Raw genomic sequence first — 15,164 nt, 5'->3', positions numbered from 1 at the left:
TTAGTGGCTTTTTTATCGCGGTTTTTAGATTGGCTTTTGAATATTTTAGGTATTTTATCTGGATAATGAGAAAATGACGTAATTAATAAATTTTAGTTTTATGGAAAAATAATATGCAATTCTCAAAAGTGGAAAATTTTAGGTGATCTTAGCAATGCGAGTAATATGCTAGGTGTTTTTAATTTTCAACGGGTTTTTAACTTATATGATTGTTAGATACTTAAACAGAGCGGGTACACGTCAATCAAACAAGCTAGTTAGTTGCACACTGATTTATTGACAGCTGACTGACCGTTATACATATAGCGCGCGGTAAGCGCATACACAACATCTCTCCCTCTTATAGCTAGGATAATATAAAGAAAAATATTGTTTACTTAAATCTAACTATAACTATTAAGTCGGTGTTGAAAAGACCGGACTTATTGCCTGACGCCTGGAACGGGCGGTACAGAGAGGTGTTACCGGCTCGTTGGTCGCTTCCTCCGATGCAGACGACTCTTGACATGGTTCCACCGGAGGCTCTCCTCCACATTCTGGATGAGCGATAGCTTCGGAGTATGAACCGCCCGCTGGCATTAAGTCTGGCACCACGTCTGGGTCCCAACGTCTGTTATCTAACTGCGAGTCGCACAATCGTAATCTGATTTGGTCGATGTGTCTTGTTATCACACAGTCCAGATGTGGTACATATATTTTGTATAATACTTGTCCGACTTTTCTCTTAACTATTCCTTCAATCCAAATTTTTTTATTATTACTTATATTCTTAGTAACCCAAACCGTTTCGTTCTCTTTAAAGCTCTGTCTCTTTGTACCTTTATAATGTTTAGCCTGTAAGGACTGGTTGTGTTCGACGGTTCGAGTGAGTGCTGTGGGTGAGGGAGACGATGACGAAGCTAATGCTGTCGAGTTTAAGAGGTCCAGCCGTGAACGCAACGTACGTCCATACACTAATTCCGCGGGCGACTTTTCGGTGGTACTGTTTTTAGAGTTTCGATAGTCGAATAGAAATTTAGCCAGCTTTTCTGCAATATTTTTTTTATTACAACCCTGTAAAATTATACTTTTGAGCCCCCGTTTAATAATTTTCACAAAGCTCTCAGCTTGTCCATTGCTAGAGGGATGATATGCAGGTGATAACATATGTTTTATACCATTAACCAGACAAAAGTGCTTAAATTCATGAGAGGTAAAAGACGTACCATTATCACTCACCAATGTGTGTGGAATTCCGAACCGCGACATAAAATCGTATAATTTAGTAATCAAAGCTTTTGAATTGTAAGAAGAAGTCATATCGTAACACTCGACCCATTTACTGTAAGCGTCTACAATAACTAAAAACATAAAGTTGTTAACCGGTCCCAGAAAATCTAAATGAATTCTATAAAATGGAAGCGGCGGCAGTGGCCAGGGTGCAAGCGGCGCATGTTTCGGTGCGGGGCGTAGCTGTGCGCACACGCTGCACGCCGCCGCCAGCTGCTCCAGCGCTCTGTCCACACCCGGGAACCACAGCCGCTTGCGAGCTTCCGCTTTCATTTTCACGACCCCGAAATGTGAGCTGTGCATTTCTTTACACACTGTCTCTCGCAACGTAATCGGAATAACTACTTTATGTCCCCGCATCAGACATCCGTTTTCGTATGATAGTTGATTTCGGCAATTAAAGTAAGGTTTTAAATTAACATCGTTAATTTTCCGTGGCCACCCGTTTAATACATAACTCTTGACTCGCGACAAGCAATCGTCTGTAGCGGTTTCACGCCTCAGGTCGCTCAGCGTCACCGGTAGATCACCGTCGATAACAAAATTAACATAGGCCGCCCTCTCGTCACAATTGACGAGCTCGTCTGACATACCTTCCCGTGGTGGCATACTTGTATTGGTAACCTCACAAGCCCTAGATAAATAATCCGCTATGTTCTGCTTGCTACTTATATACTCGATACTATAATTATAAGCGGCCAAAAACATAGCGTATCGTTGGAGACGGTTAGCGGATATTTCGGGGATCCCTTTGTGAAGTCCGAATATGGCCAGCAGGGGTTTGTGGTCTGTCCTTAACACGAAGGGTTGCGACCTACCGTATAAATACTGGTGGAACCGTCTTACGCCAAAAATAATAGCTGTCGCTTCCTTTTGGATCTGCGCGTAATTCTTTTCCGCCGGTGAAAGCGTTCGAGAAGCGTAAGATATCGGCCTTTCTATCATATCCTTATCGATTTGAGATAATACAGCTCCTAGCCCCGTCGGCGACGCATCAACGGTCAAAATAATCCTAGCGTTCGGGTTAAAGTGCGCCAAAGTCCTATCAGACGATAAAATATTTTTTACTTTTAAAAATGCGTTATCGTGAGCCGTGGTCCATTCCCACTTCGCGTTTTTATTTAATAAATTATACAATGGACTCAACACAGACGATGCGTCGGGTATGAAATTCCTATAATAATTCGTAAGTCCCAAAAACGACTGTAATTGTGACACGCTCTCCGGCTTAGTAGCTTGTAATATAGCCTTTACTTTTTCAGGTGATGTCCTAATCCCGTTTTTGTCTACTATGTGGCCAAGATATGATATTTCATCTTTAAAAAAATCACATTTACTTTTTTGTACTGTCAGCCCAGCGTCATCCAATCGCTGAAGCACGGTGATTAAACGCTGTCTGTGCTGGTCGTCATCATTGGCAGTTATTAATATGTCATCTAATAGAAAAATGATACCGTCTATTCCGGCGAGCAAGCACTCCATTGCTCTTTGAAAAATGGCTGGTGCGCTTGCCAGCCCAAAAACCAAACGAGTGAAATTAAAAAGACCGCGATGTGTATTAATGCATGTGAGGTTTTGCGACTCCTCGCATAGCCTAAGCTGATTGTATGCCATAGACAAGTCAATTTTACTAAACTTAATGCCTCCATACAGCTTAGATAATAAGTCATTTACAGTAGGCAAGGGGTACTGATCTATTATTAACTGTTTGTTAATTGTAACCGAGTAATCGGCGCATAAACGGATACTACCATCTTTTTTCAACACCGGTACCACAGGCGATGCGTACTCCGAGTGTTCCACCGGTTTTAAAATACCTAACCCTAATAGTCGATCTAGTTCCTTATCTATTTTTTCTTTTAATGCATAAGGCACCGGTCTAGCTTTAAGAAATATTGGCTTTACATCTGGCTTTAAATGCAATTTAATTGTATATTTATTAAACGACCCGAGACTATCAGAAAAAACCTTAGGAAACATTTTAAATAAATCTTCCGCGACATTAAAATCACTTCCCTTAAGCGCATGCGTGTAAACAGCGTGCACAGGTGCGCTCGAGTGCGTCATCACTAACTCGAGGTCGAATTCCCGTATGAAATCGCGCCCAAGCAGCGATGGACCGTCATATCGTACGACAAACACAGACAAGACTCGCGTGCGCTCTTTATACGATATTGGCAATAAAACCACGCCCACAGTTTCAATGTTTCCGCCGTTATAGTTAAACAATTTTTTATTGGTGACTGACAACGGTAATCGTTTGAAATACAACACATATGTTTTGTGGGAAATAACGCTTACAGCTGATCCACTATCTATTTCAAACTCTAAAACCAGCCCACCGATCCGAACGCTTTCTGTCATCGGCCTGCCCGTCACACATCGAATATTGTATAAGCACTCACCGTCGTCTCCGTCATCCACAGTACCTTCCCCGACGTACTTCACCTTCGCGTCGTTAGGACACATTTTATACAAATGACCTTTGTTGTTACACTTTTTACACTTGTAACTTTTATAGCGACACTGGTTAGATTTATGATTAGTAAACCCGCACACACTACACTTTTCCTTCTTGGAGATGTTGAACACGCCATCCGGAACCATCACGGCGCTGCCACACGCACTCGGCGCCGCCAACGACGACGCCCGGCGCGCACAGCACACGCTTTCTGCCAAATCTATGGCTTTCGCCAAGGTCAGCTCCCGCTGATCCTGGGCAAACAACTTGTCCCTCTCGTGTCCCGCTGCCATGCCCATGATAAACCTATCTAGCAAGGCCTCTTCCAAATTCTTGAAAGCACAGTGTGCGGCTAACCCCCTTAACCGGGCCGCCCACTGAGTGTGGCTTTCACCTGTGCGCTGAGTTGCGGAGTAGAAAATGGATTTCTCCGCAAACCCGAACCTTTTCGGTGTAAAATGCTCGTCGAGAAGTGTAATTATTTCATCGTAACGCAATTCTTCCACCTTACGAGGTAGCGCCAGGTCACTAACTAGGTTAAAACTCGCTTCGCTTAACGCACTTAACAAAATGGCCCGTCTCTTGATAGTTAATTTGTCATTTTCGTTATTTATCTCGTTCGCTATAAACCATTGGTTTATGCGGCATTTGTAGCTTCTCCACTCTTGTGTTAGGTGATCGAAAGTGGAAAGAACACCAAATACTCCTCCAGTGGCCATTTTCAACGCCTACGTAAGTTCGTTCGTCGCCACGTGTTAGATACTTAAACAGAGCGGGTACACGTCAATCAAACAAGCTAGTTAGTTGCACACTGATTTATTGACAGCTGACTGACCGTTATACATATAGCGCGCGGTAAGCGCATACACAACAATGATTATATAACAAAAACGTGTAATGGCTCACCTATCAATCTGAATATCACAATGTCACTCGCAACACACTCGCTTTCATAGTAACTTACCTTCATATTCAACTTAAAGAAGAATTCTTTTTTCACATAACTTTATTTTATTTTAACTTAGTCACCTAACTCTTATCTAAAATTAAGGTTTACATGCCACATAAATACAATATAATCCTCCAAGTTTCTGCTTTAACCGCATCGGCGTTATTTCGACACAGCACCAAGTCACCAAATTTAAATATAGGCATTGCCAAAAATTTTCACAAACCACTCTCGACAGGGTCACTTAAGACGTTAATTACTGGAATGGAGATGCCAGGCAAACCCTAATTACAGCTCTCCCGCAGGCGTCCATAACAATTAGTCAAAGTTTTGTAGCCACGATATGAACAGTATCATCGACTCAGATTACTCCATTGTTGTTTCATTCTTTTTGAAAACAAAAAAAAAAGAGGCAATTCATTACTGGCTTTGTTTCGTCCCCTCGGTTTATTGGGAATCGAGATATTTTCGTCTATGTTCTATTTACGAAAAAATTTAAGTTCCGTATTTTTCGCGGATCGATCATTGAAATGTTCGGTTTTATTGTTCGAATTCTTTTTTTTTTTGTGTTTCGTTCGATTAACATCTGATATTTGGAAATATTGTTTTTTTTTTTTAACAATCTTTCTGGCAAATATTAAAATTAAAAGCTGCTGATAAAAATAAATATACCATAAACTCCTTTAATTTTTTGAAATCTGTTATTATTGAGAGTAACTTATTTTTGGTGGCATTAAGGCCAGGCAAGCTGTCTAATATTGTATTATACTTCATTTAGGTTATGTGTATGATGATGTTTAAAGATTCGAAATGGTTAAGTAAGGAAAAGCCACATAAGTAGACCATATTGTTAGATTCATTCAGTTTGACCTATCTTCTTCCTCAAATCTACGTAGAGTAGCGTAGAAGGTTTCAATTCTTTCTTTTTTCAGGGATCGTTTTTAATTATAATTGTATTTGGACACAGCTACGAGATAAATTTAGATTATTAGGATTCGTAATAGTATTGAAATGAATGACATTTATTATAATAATAATAATAAAAGTACGTATTATTAAATTCTAAATAAAATATGATTGAATAATAATAATCATAATGTCGTGTCCTAATTAGTATTAGAAAGGATTAGAGAGTTAACGTTACCCGATTTCTTCATACGGCCATCATATATAGAAGAAATCATTAATTATTTACGGTTGAATAGGTATGTAATTATCTTTGATCCATCCCAAATTAATTTTTGCCAAAAACGTAAAAACATGGACGGTTATTACAGAAATCCATTTGTCAATATTGACGCTGCTGTAACAGCGAAACCAGGGATGCCGTGTCACCAGATATGTCTTTTGTCAATCTATTTCCGGGACGAGTTTAGCATCCAGCGCTTAGCGATTTACAGCGCGGTTTGCTAAATTCTAATAACCTCACATCCAAAAATTACAGAATTTGATTTTTTTTTAAATTGCTATGTAAAATTAAAATATTTTATTTAATAAAAGTAATATGAACTTATTTTCATAATTCTTAATAAAATAATACGAACGATGATACATTTATATAAATAATTTTAGTTTGCTCGCAAACGAAAAAGACCGACTTCAATTACATTGACAAGTAATACAACGTAAGTTGACGAAAAAAAAATAACAAACGCACTAGTCGTCACGACGATTTTCGGGGGTTCCCCTCGATTTCTCTAGAATTTCACCATCAGATCCTGGTTTCCTTATTATGGTACCATCCCTGGGATATCTCCTTTCCAACAAAAAAAGAATTACCAAAATCGGTTCATAAACGATTGTAGAAAAAAATATTCGACTGTATGTGAGAAAGATGACTCTGTAAAGTTAAATTCGCAGTTTGACATGGAATGATTTTTAAATCTTCCCTAATCACTTCTTTTTCTTTTAGGTTAGTTTTTGTGTTTTCTTATTAATTTAAAGTATAATATATAATATATGTGTGTGTGTGTTTTTAAAATGACGCTTAATGAGTTGGCTCAATGAGCTAGTACAAATGGTTGCTCGGATATGGATGGTTGCCCTTACCACATCCACTCGGTCCTTCCGACTGGGTTGGCGACATAATTACGGATTTAAGTAGACTTCAGTTCGAAATCGTACCATTTCGGGGGTCGAAACCTCGGGGGGATTACCGGAGTTATACGCAGGTGAATTTTTCCAACGAAATTTATTACTATTTTTTCATTTTATTTTATTTATTGCATCTTTTCGGTGTTAAATAAGATTTATACGCAATTTTACGTTCGGATTGACTTAACATTGATGAGAAAATGTAAACGAATGTTGTTTTTTTTTTTTCTGAATCTCATTTTCTGGTTTGAATATATTGAAGTATGCTTAGAATGATATTTCATATGTTTAAACTTTTTATTGATTTCTACATTAATTTCGCATGCTGTGTTGGTGTGTGTGTATGTGCGTGTGTGTGAGTGTATTTATTTTATTAAAAGTATATAAGTACCAATATGTTGTAGGTATATTTTCTTATATTATTATGGGCAAACTCATATTCCACTGCAGAAAAATAGAAATCTATGAAATATTTTTTAGATTCAATAAAAAATAACAAAAAAAAAGTAAATATATATATATGCGTGACAGATGAATATTAAAAGATACAAAAAATGTATATCAATAATATTATCTTACCTCAATCCGATCTACGTCGACGATATATGGGCCGGCCCTTTTTGACAGAACAATTACCTATCGCGGCTTTGTTAAGATTAGACCCGAACTGCCAACTGACATCAATTTATGGTTTAACATAAACATTTTACGTAAATAAAATGTTGCAGAGTTCGGAATATTCAAAGATCTGTCTGTTTTTTTTTTTTTCTTTTATTAATCCAGTCAGATTTAATGATCAATTATAATTAATATCGTTGCTTTAAATGAAAAATAGAACTTTTTTTTTATGTCACTAGGTCGGCAAACAAGCGTACGGGGCTCACCTGATGGTAAGCGATTACCGTAGCTTATAGACACCTACAACACCAGAATCCCCAATCCCCCCAGGAGCTCTGGTCACCTTACTCACCAACAGGAACACAATACTGCTTGAAAACAGTATTATTTTGCTGTGATCTTCTGTAAGGTCGAGGTACTACCCCAGTCGGGCTGCTCCATATTTTGAGCAGGAAATTCCTGTTGTGCCCTACCTCAGTTAATTCCTAATTAAAACTTATATACACTTTATTGCACTAAAAACATATAAAGAAAATTACAGGTATAGTTGATGGCAAAGGTGGACTTATCCCTAAAAGAGATCTCTTCCAGTCAACCAATGGTGATGAGAGAGAGTGTCATATAGTGGGAGACGCAGTGCAAGAAATAGCAGCGTAAAGAATAGAAAGAAAAGAAGAAATAGCTAAACAACTCTTATTGTTCTCTTTTAGTTTCGTTAATAGTAGTCGTAGTAATCGAAGTGTCGAGTATTCGATTCCCGCTTTCGATGCATATTTGTATTTGTACAAATATTAGTTTTCCTTAAGAGTGTCTTTCCTCGAGGATCTCCCACTGTATCTCGAAGAGCATATACAGCTGTCAGTCCCCATAAACATCTGAAACAAACGATACTGGTAGAAGGAAGATAATAATAATATTGTTGTTTATACAAGTGATAGCGATCTTTACTCATAGGAGGGATAAGGGAATATTTCCGAAAAACCGCTGTGCGGCATCATGGTGGATTAAGCTGTTACCCTTATCCTACATAGAAAAGAAGGCCTATGCCTAGAATTGGAATCGCTTCAGTCTATAATATCACTAATATGAGTAACGATCGCTATCAGGTGTACATGATAGCAATCGGTACCGACGGCCTTATGTACTATCCGAGGCACGGTGGGGAGACCCACAAGGACTGCACAAACTCCCAGATCACGGCAAACATCTGTATCGTCAATAGAAATGCTTATCATGTGTGGGGATCGAACCGGCGACCGTCAGCGCAACAGCCACAAACTAGTGCTGTGACTATTGCGCCAACGCGTCGTCAAAAGTGGAATATTACAGGCTAAATCAATTTAATAGCCTCAGAAAGAACGAAAAGCATTCTTTTAAATACGGTTTATGCCTATGTATTTATTTACTTTAGTACACATAAATCACAAAAAATAAATAAATATTTCACTTTTTATTTACGGAACCCTAAATAGAAGACTCGCGATTGCCCGCATCTTGTTTTCAGACTTGAACGTATTTCATGAAATATTATAATTACGTTTTCGGCCCAGCTAATTACGTTTCAACTTTATTCAAAAATTGAAGTAACGTAAAACAATTTAGCTCCCGGACTTCATATTTTATGAGGCGAACGGGTCACGTAAGCTTATTTAATTAATAATTTTAAGCACGGATCCCGTCCCGAGACGGCCGCCGGCGGAACCTAACTCGATTTCTGGATGTAACATGCTACAGATTTAAAACGTGTAGTTAACCGTTATTCGATTGCGGGCGACGAAGCGTTCGCGTTCAACGGTAAAATCCGATCCCTTTATACCGACAGTAATTACGCTGACAGGTACTTTTTCAACCGAACAGTACTTTTGGTCGAATCGTCGAAAGTATATTTTATCGTCAAATTGAATTTTCGTTTAGTTGAAATTAAATTATATCGCCGGGTAACGGTCGCCTTTTGAACGCAAAAACGTTTTTTGTCGGGTTGGTCTTTCATCATAAAAATAAGAGGGTATAACGATAAATTTATTTCTTTTACGGACTAAACATGTACTAGTATCACAGCTGATAACCGCTGCTCCCAACTAGTGTTGTAGTCCTGTGGTGAAAAAAGTAGCCAGAGATCCTGTGTAGGGTCGGGAATACATTGCTTCTGATTTTGCTGGCATCTATAAGCTACGGTAATCAGTTACCATCATGCAGACCGTACGCTCGTTTGTCACCTTTTTAATCAATAAAATCATTCGCGAGGAATTACTACTCTTTGTGTAGTTATATTGGTTAGTTTTTCGTACGCTTGTATCAATATTGGGTACCACAACTCGATTTTCAAACCTATCGCACGCTGTCAAGTCGCGCCTGGCATGGGTCTACAAAATGGCGTCTATTGACGTTCAAAAATTGGTACGCAATTGCTAAAAAAAGTTCGCAATTGTTAAGTTTACAAATTCTACTAGGAACCTAAAATTTTTATGTTTATTTTTCGGTCTGAATTTTTCAGAAGCTTTGAATTTGATGTCGCATAATATATTAAAACAATTTTAATATTTTTGTCTTCGATATTTAAATTCTTCTATTTCCTATGAAAGGAATGTATTGAAGACTATATTGATTACTTTTTCTCTCTCAATGATAGTCTCATAGCCCTTTCCATCGCACATTGATTAACTTTATACTTGTGGGCCACGTCTACGTCTCCGCTCGTATGCTAAAACAGGCAGGACGCATTGCTCGAAGATTTTTATCTTTTTCTTTAATCGCTGTGTATTTATCAAAAGAAACTTATCGCCTCTTTTGTGGAAGAGCACCACCACACTCCTAGACCCCGCTGGATAAGGGCGTTAAAGGTTTTTAAGAAAAAATTATTTTCTCATCCTAAAATTTCTGCTATTATAAAAAGAATGGCTAATTTTTTGTCCAAAATCGTAATTACGATACAATGGAAAACGTGTCAACCTTTTTGTCAAACATTGAAGCGAATATATATTTTATAATTCCTTTTCTTTATAAACTACCACTTTCAAGTATTACTTTATAAAGTTGCTATATCATAATATATTTCTGTATAAAATAAAGCATTTACGTGATTAGCAATTATCAAGCATGTTAATTTGTCGAAGTGTTTCTCAATTCTAAACGTAAATATACATCAGCTCATTCAGCATTTAGTATCAAACACATAAACCAACGAACCTAATACGTTGAATGTAATCGCTAGCCACAAAACTCGAGTTAATTATTAAAACAACTACATATTAACATATTATAATGGAACGTGGAAGGTTTAAACGTATTCCTAACACGTAGACAGCATCAGCAAATGAAATAGTAACTTTGGCAAACTGTAATTGCAGCGTAAATGCGGGTCTTATCTGTAGTCATAGAGCGACATTACACTATTAGGTTGGTAATACTAATTAATATATTAACGATTATAAATACGAATAACAAAGAAAAATCAGCAACGTAAATGTGCTTTCAGCTTAAATGTTGAGTTCTGATTGAAGTCTGATCAATAGTTAGGAGTGATGAGCAAAATAATTTTCAAACTTTACATGCAAAATACTAGCTAAGTTACAATCAGACTAACACACGAAAAATTATAGGTATTTATTTAATTAAAAAAATATATATTCATTACAATGGGGCGAAAACTTTTAAAAAAATGTGTTTTTGTATTACTGTCACAATAATTTTAAATTCATTTTACTTTATCTATTTTACTAAAATTATCTATTAATAAGAGAAAATTTCAAATGTCGAACTATCATTACTTAAACGGCCTAACCGTACAACACACAATTAAAATAAAAAACAGCAGCAGTGATATGAAATAAATCGACAATAAATCTGAAACACGACCTTTGTATAAATTGAACGACGTAACTTCATAACAAATAGTAAATGTTACAGTGCTTATTATACAGCCACAATAACTATAATTAACTAGTAACGGTTAGTTTTAATTAGTGGAGGCGACGTTACGGAACAATTTAGCTAGAATCAAGAATAGGGAAAGCGTTTCCGTGTTGTTACCTCGATAATACGCGTTATATTCAAATAAATTAATTTATGTTGGCTGTGAAACACGTGTATTATTATGAGAATCATTATTCAAATGCCTTTCGTTGTTTCTGACTTCCAAAAGAGGAGGAGGTTCTCAATTCGATTGTATTTTTTTTTTTTTGTATATCTTTGAACCTCAGAACTTTTGACTGGATAGACCGATTTCGATGATTTTTTTTAATCAAAAGATATTACGTGTCATGTGGTAGGTACTATTTAAATATTAATTGAGATTTGATAAGTAGTTTTCGAGTAGACAATTTTTTCGTCGACCTACGTTGTATTACTTGTCGATGTAATTGAAGTCGGTTTTTTTTTCGTTTGCGAGCAAACACAATTATGTAATGTACTTACGCCGCTGTGTCTAATGCCAGGTTCCTATATTTAGAAAACGATTCGTTTTGCTTACATGCTTGGTTTGCATTACTTAAAATATAAATTACATTTTTCTATCAATATTTTTTCTAATATTATAAAGCTGGAAAGTTTTTGGTTGTTTGTTTAAGCGCACTAATCTCAAACACTACTACTTCAATTACAAGTGAAATTTTGTTTTTGTGTTCGATAGCCCATTTACCGAGAAAAAAATATAGGCTATTTTTTTCCTCAATACGTATGAAACCGCGGCGTTATGCTTTAAAATTTTGCGTGTCGGATATTTTTCAGACGATTCGTTAACGTGAATGTATCGCTCGAGTGGAAGATGAAGCAACAGTAGGAAGTGCCATTGAGAAAAAGTTCGGTACAGCAATATATCTGTCAAATAAATTCATCAGTTCGCGGTTATTTTCGTTCGTAATATTTTATGCGGGAAAAAAATTCGGTACTATTTTAGTATTTTTTTTTTTTTGATACTGGAACGAAGTTCATTCCCGCGTAGTACACGCACTGAACGGGATGGGAGCGAGATCGAAAAAAGCGTAACAAGACTTTTTCTCGACACTTCTTGCTATAGTTAATATAAAATGAAATTAAATTAGATCTCAAACGTGAATCAAGTAATAAATAAATATTTTTCCGTAGCAATACGAAAATGCAGCACTTCATCATCATTTTGCCACTCCACAGTCCACTGCTGGACATAGGCTTCGCCAATTTCGAATACACGTTTACGACTGTTGACTACAATATACTATAATAGTAATCTGTATAAAAGCGAAGCAAAAACTTTGTACTCCTTTTTAAGAAAATTGCGCGGACGGAGGAGTATGAAATTACGCACACTTATAGTTTATATAAAGAGTGCAGAAATGCATTTTTTTTTAATTATGCATAAAAATACATTGAATTAATAAAAAAAACATTACACACACTACCATGTATTTGACACACACACGCATATTATACCCTTAATATTATACTATTAATTTAAATTAATATTCTACTCTTTTGTAGATTGTCAAAGTCTGTATTCAAATTAAAAAATTCAAAAAAGGATTCTTTATTTTCCTTGTTTTTTAGTTTTTTTTTTAATTTAAGTTTTTAATCTCTGGATGACCACTAATTACTATTAATATGTATAAATGTATTTTAGTTATGAATATAATTTGACATTTTATAGATTAATTTTATCTATTGAAAGTGATTACTGACGTTGTTAAGATTGTAGTTAGCGCTAGTTCTAGGTCCACTTTAATCCCTTGCAGCTTTCCAAAGCTAAGCGACATGCTCCATACTTTGCCTTTAACCCTGGAACTGCGGTTAATTGACCCTGAGTTCATTGGGCACTTTCAATTATTGATAAGAATTGATTGGTGAGTTTCTCACCGGTTCTTGTTAGAGAAACTTAAGCTTACAGTTCGGATTAATGGTAGCTTGACATAAATATAATACAAACCGAGGACATTTCGGAAGCGCTTCTAAAGTCTGAATATTTTTAACTTACTAATGGTGAAAATATTTTAATTTTTAAAATTTTTATGTTGAAATATGGATATATTTCTAAATTGTTCATGTTTGACTTTAAAATTTCGTGTAATTTTGATGATTGTTAATCTGTCAAGTGACAATCTGGAGCTGCCCAACTGGGAAAGTATCTCAATCTTATAGAAGATCACACCTAAAAAGTACTGCTTTAAAGCCGTGTTGTGTTCTTGGGATGAGTAAAGTGACCAGAGCCCCTAGGGGAGATTGGGGGTATTGTCGACGACGCTTTTTCGTTTGCAAACAAACACAATTATGTTTATTAGTATATAAGCATGTATTTGTATACCTTTTTTTTCATTTAAGTGATATATCCACAGGCTTATTATGCCCGTGCTTTTGTTATTCCATTTTTTTTTTGTTTAAACGTGCATCGGTACTTTACTGCAACTTTAGAATCCTAGAAACCTTAATAACTAGTCTTAAAATTACTAAAAGTCGACGCGAGTCCACTAATCAAGACTATTCTATATATTGATTTTTTTATATAGTTATTATATTGTATACCTTACATAGTCGAAATCGTCAATTATGATTAATTCAATTGCAAATATGTGATATCGAAACTCGAAGTCATTGCTTCTTTACCTTCTTCCGTCTTCTGCTAGGAAACATATTGTTTCATGTAACCACATAAGATAATCCTAATGGTAATGACCGTTTAAAGTGATAATTTTCACAACGTCTTCCTTTGCATTGACAACAAAGAACAATTAGCATTTGAATAATATAAACAATGTAATTATTTTAAGTCAGTCGAGGTTATTAAAATTAACTCGCTAGGAGGCGCTAGCATCACAAAGGTTTGCATTTTATGCTCAAAAACTTGATAAACTATTCTTTTTGCATGTTCTCAATTGTAAATAGCTGAGCTTATTTCATTTTAAAATCAATATAGTTATAATTTCACCTTAAAACAAGTCATCGTTGATGATGATTCAAATATTGTTAATTTATGAATATAGGCTTTATTTAAACGGGAGACTACGGTTAAATGGCTTATAATGTAATAATTTATATTTTGAATTATATTAAGTTCGAAAATGTATTTAGTGCATTTAATATTCTAAGTAATAATTTGATTATTATTAAATTAAATGTCAATAGATCTCGCACTGAATAATCCACGTATTAGTAGTTGTAGACTTGCAAAATATATTTTTAATATCAATAGATTATTTATACCTTACTGCATACATCATATGTAATTCTTATTCACACTTATGTAGAGTAAGAGCGCATTCACAGTTATAAAGTTTCGAGAAAGTGCATGGGTTGCAGTGAATATATGCTGAAACTATTGAAAGGAAAACACAGCATTTTTTAAAAATTGTTTTGATAGTTTTAATTATAGTTTAATCTCTAAAGATTACATTGTTCAGATGGAACACAATAGCCAAGTCACGATTTATAGAATCACATAATCTATTCGCATAAAACTTCTTTGTTATTTTAAAAAAATAACGTTATAAATGTTTGTCCAGTCCAGTATTTGTCAAATTACGCTACCACTGAACAATTTCATGCAGTAAGAATGTTCAGATAAAATATAATCACAAATATATTTTTTTTTTAAGTCAATGTGTCAGATCTATACAACATTTTTGTAATATTTAAAATTTAATTGAACGACGTGAATAAATAATTTAAATGACAAGTCATTAAGCCGCTGTCTCCTTGTTACAGAAGCCGATTATACATTGGATGATTCGTTTTGGAGTGAAGATAGTGCTTTTGGTAAGTCGCTTTCGAATAATGTTATTTATTTCAAGGAATTCGTTCTCCTAGTTT

The 15,164-nt window shown here is 35.7% G+C and overlaps 2 protein-coding genes across 2 annotated transcripts in view; one reads left to right on the top strand and one right to left on the bottom strand.

The window, feature by feature from the left end:
- Positions 1–257: 257 nt before the first annotated feature.
- Positions 258–4,613, bottom strand: LOC123654098 (uncharacterized protein K02A2.6-like). Its single transcript, XM_045590059.1, has one exon. It carries the CDS (start codon positions 4,447–4,449, stop codon positions 397–399), a length of 4,053 nt encoding a protein of 1,350 aa, XP_045446015.1. The 5' UTR covers positions 4,450–4,613; the 3' UTR covers positions 258–396.
- Positions 4,614–14,470: 9,857 nt separating this feature from the next.
- LOC123653898 (disintegrin and metalloproteinase domain-containing protein 11) overlaps positions 14,471–15,164 on the top strand; it is a 272,141-nt gene continuing 271,447 nt past the window's right edge. The window contains exons 1-2 of the mRNA XM_045589876.1: positions 14,471–14,501; positions 15,060–15,110. Of these exons, the coding sequence (XP_045445832.1) occupies positions 14,471–14,501; positions 15,060–15,110 (82 nt within the window). The remainder of the gene's footprint in view (positions 14,502–15,059; positions 15,111–15,164) is intronic.

The sequence above is a fragment of the Melitaea cinxia genome, chromosome 5 (assembly GCF_905220565.1).
Source record: "Melitaea cinxia chromosome 5, ilMelCinx1.1, whole genome shotgun sequence".
Classification (NCBI taxonomy): domain Eukaryota; kingdom Metazoa; phylum Arthropoda; class Insecta; order Lepidoptera; family Nymphalidae; genus Melitaea; species Melitaea cinxia.
Note: the sequence above shows the minus strand (reverse complement) of the source record. Positions and strands in the feature narration are given on the sequence as shown.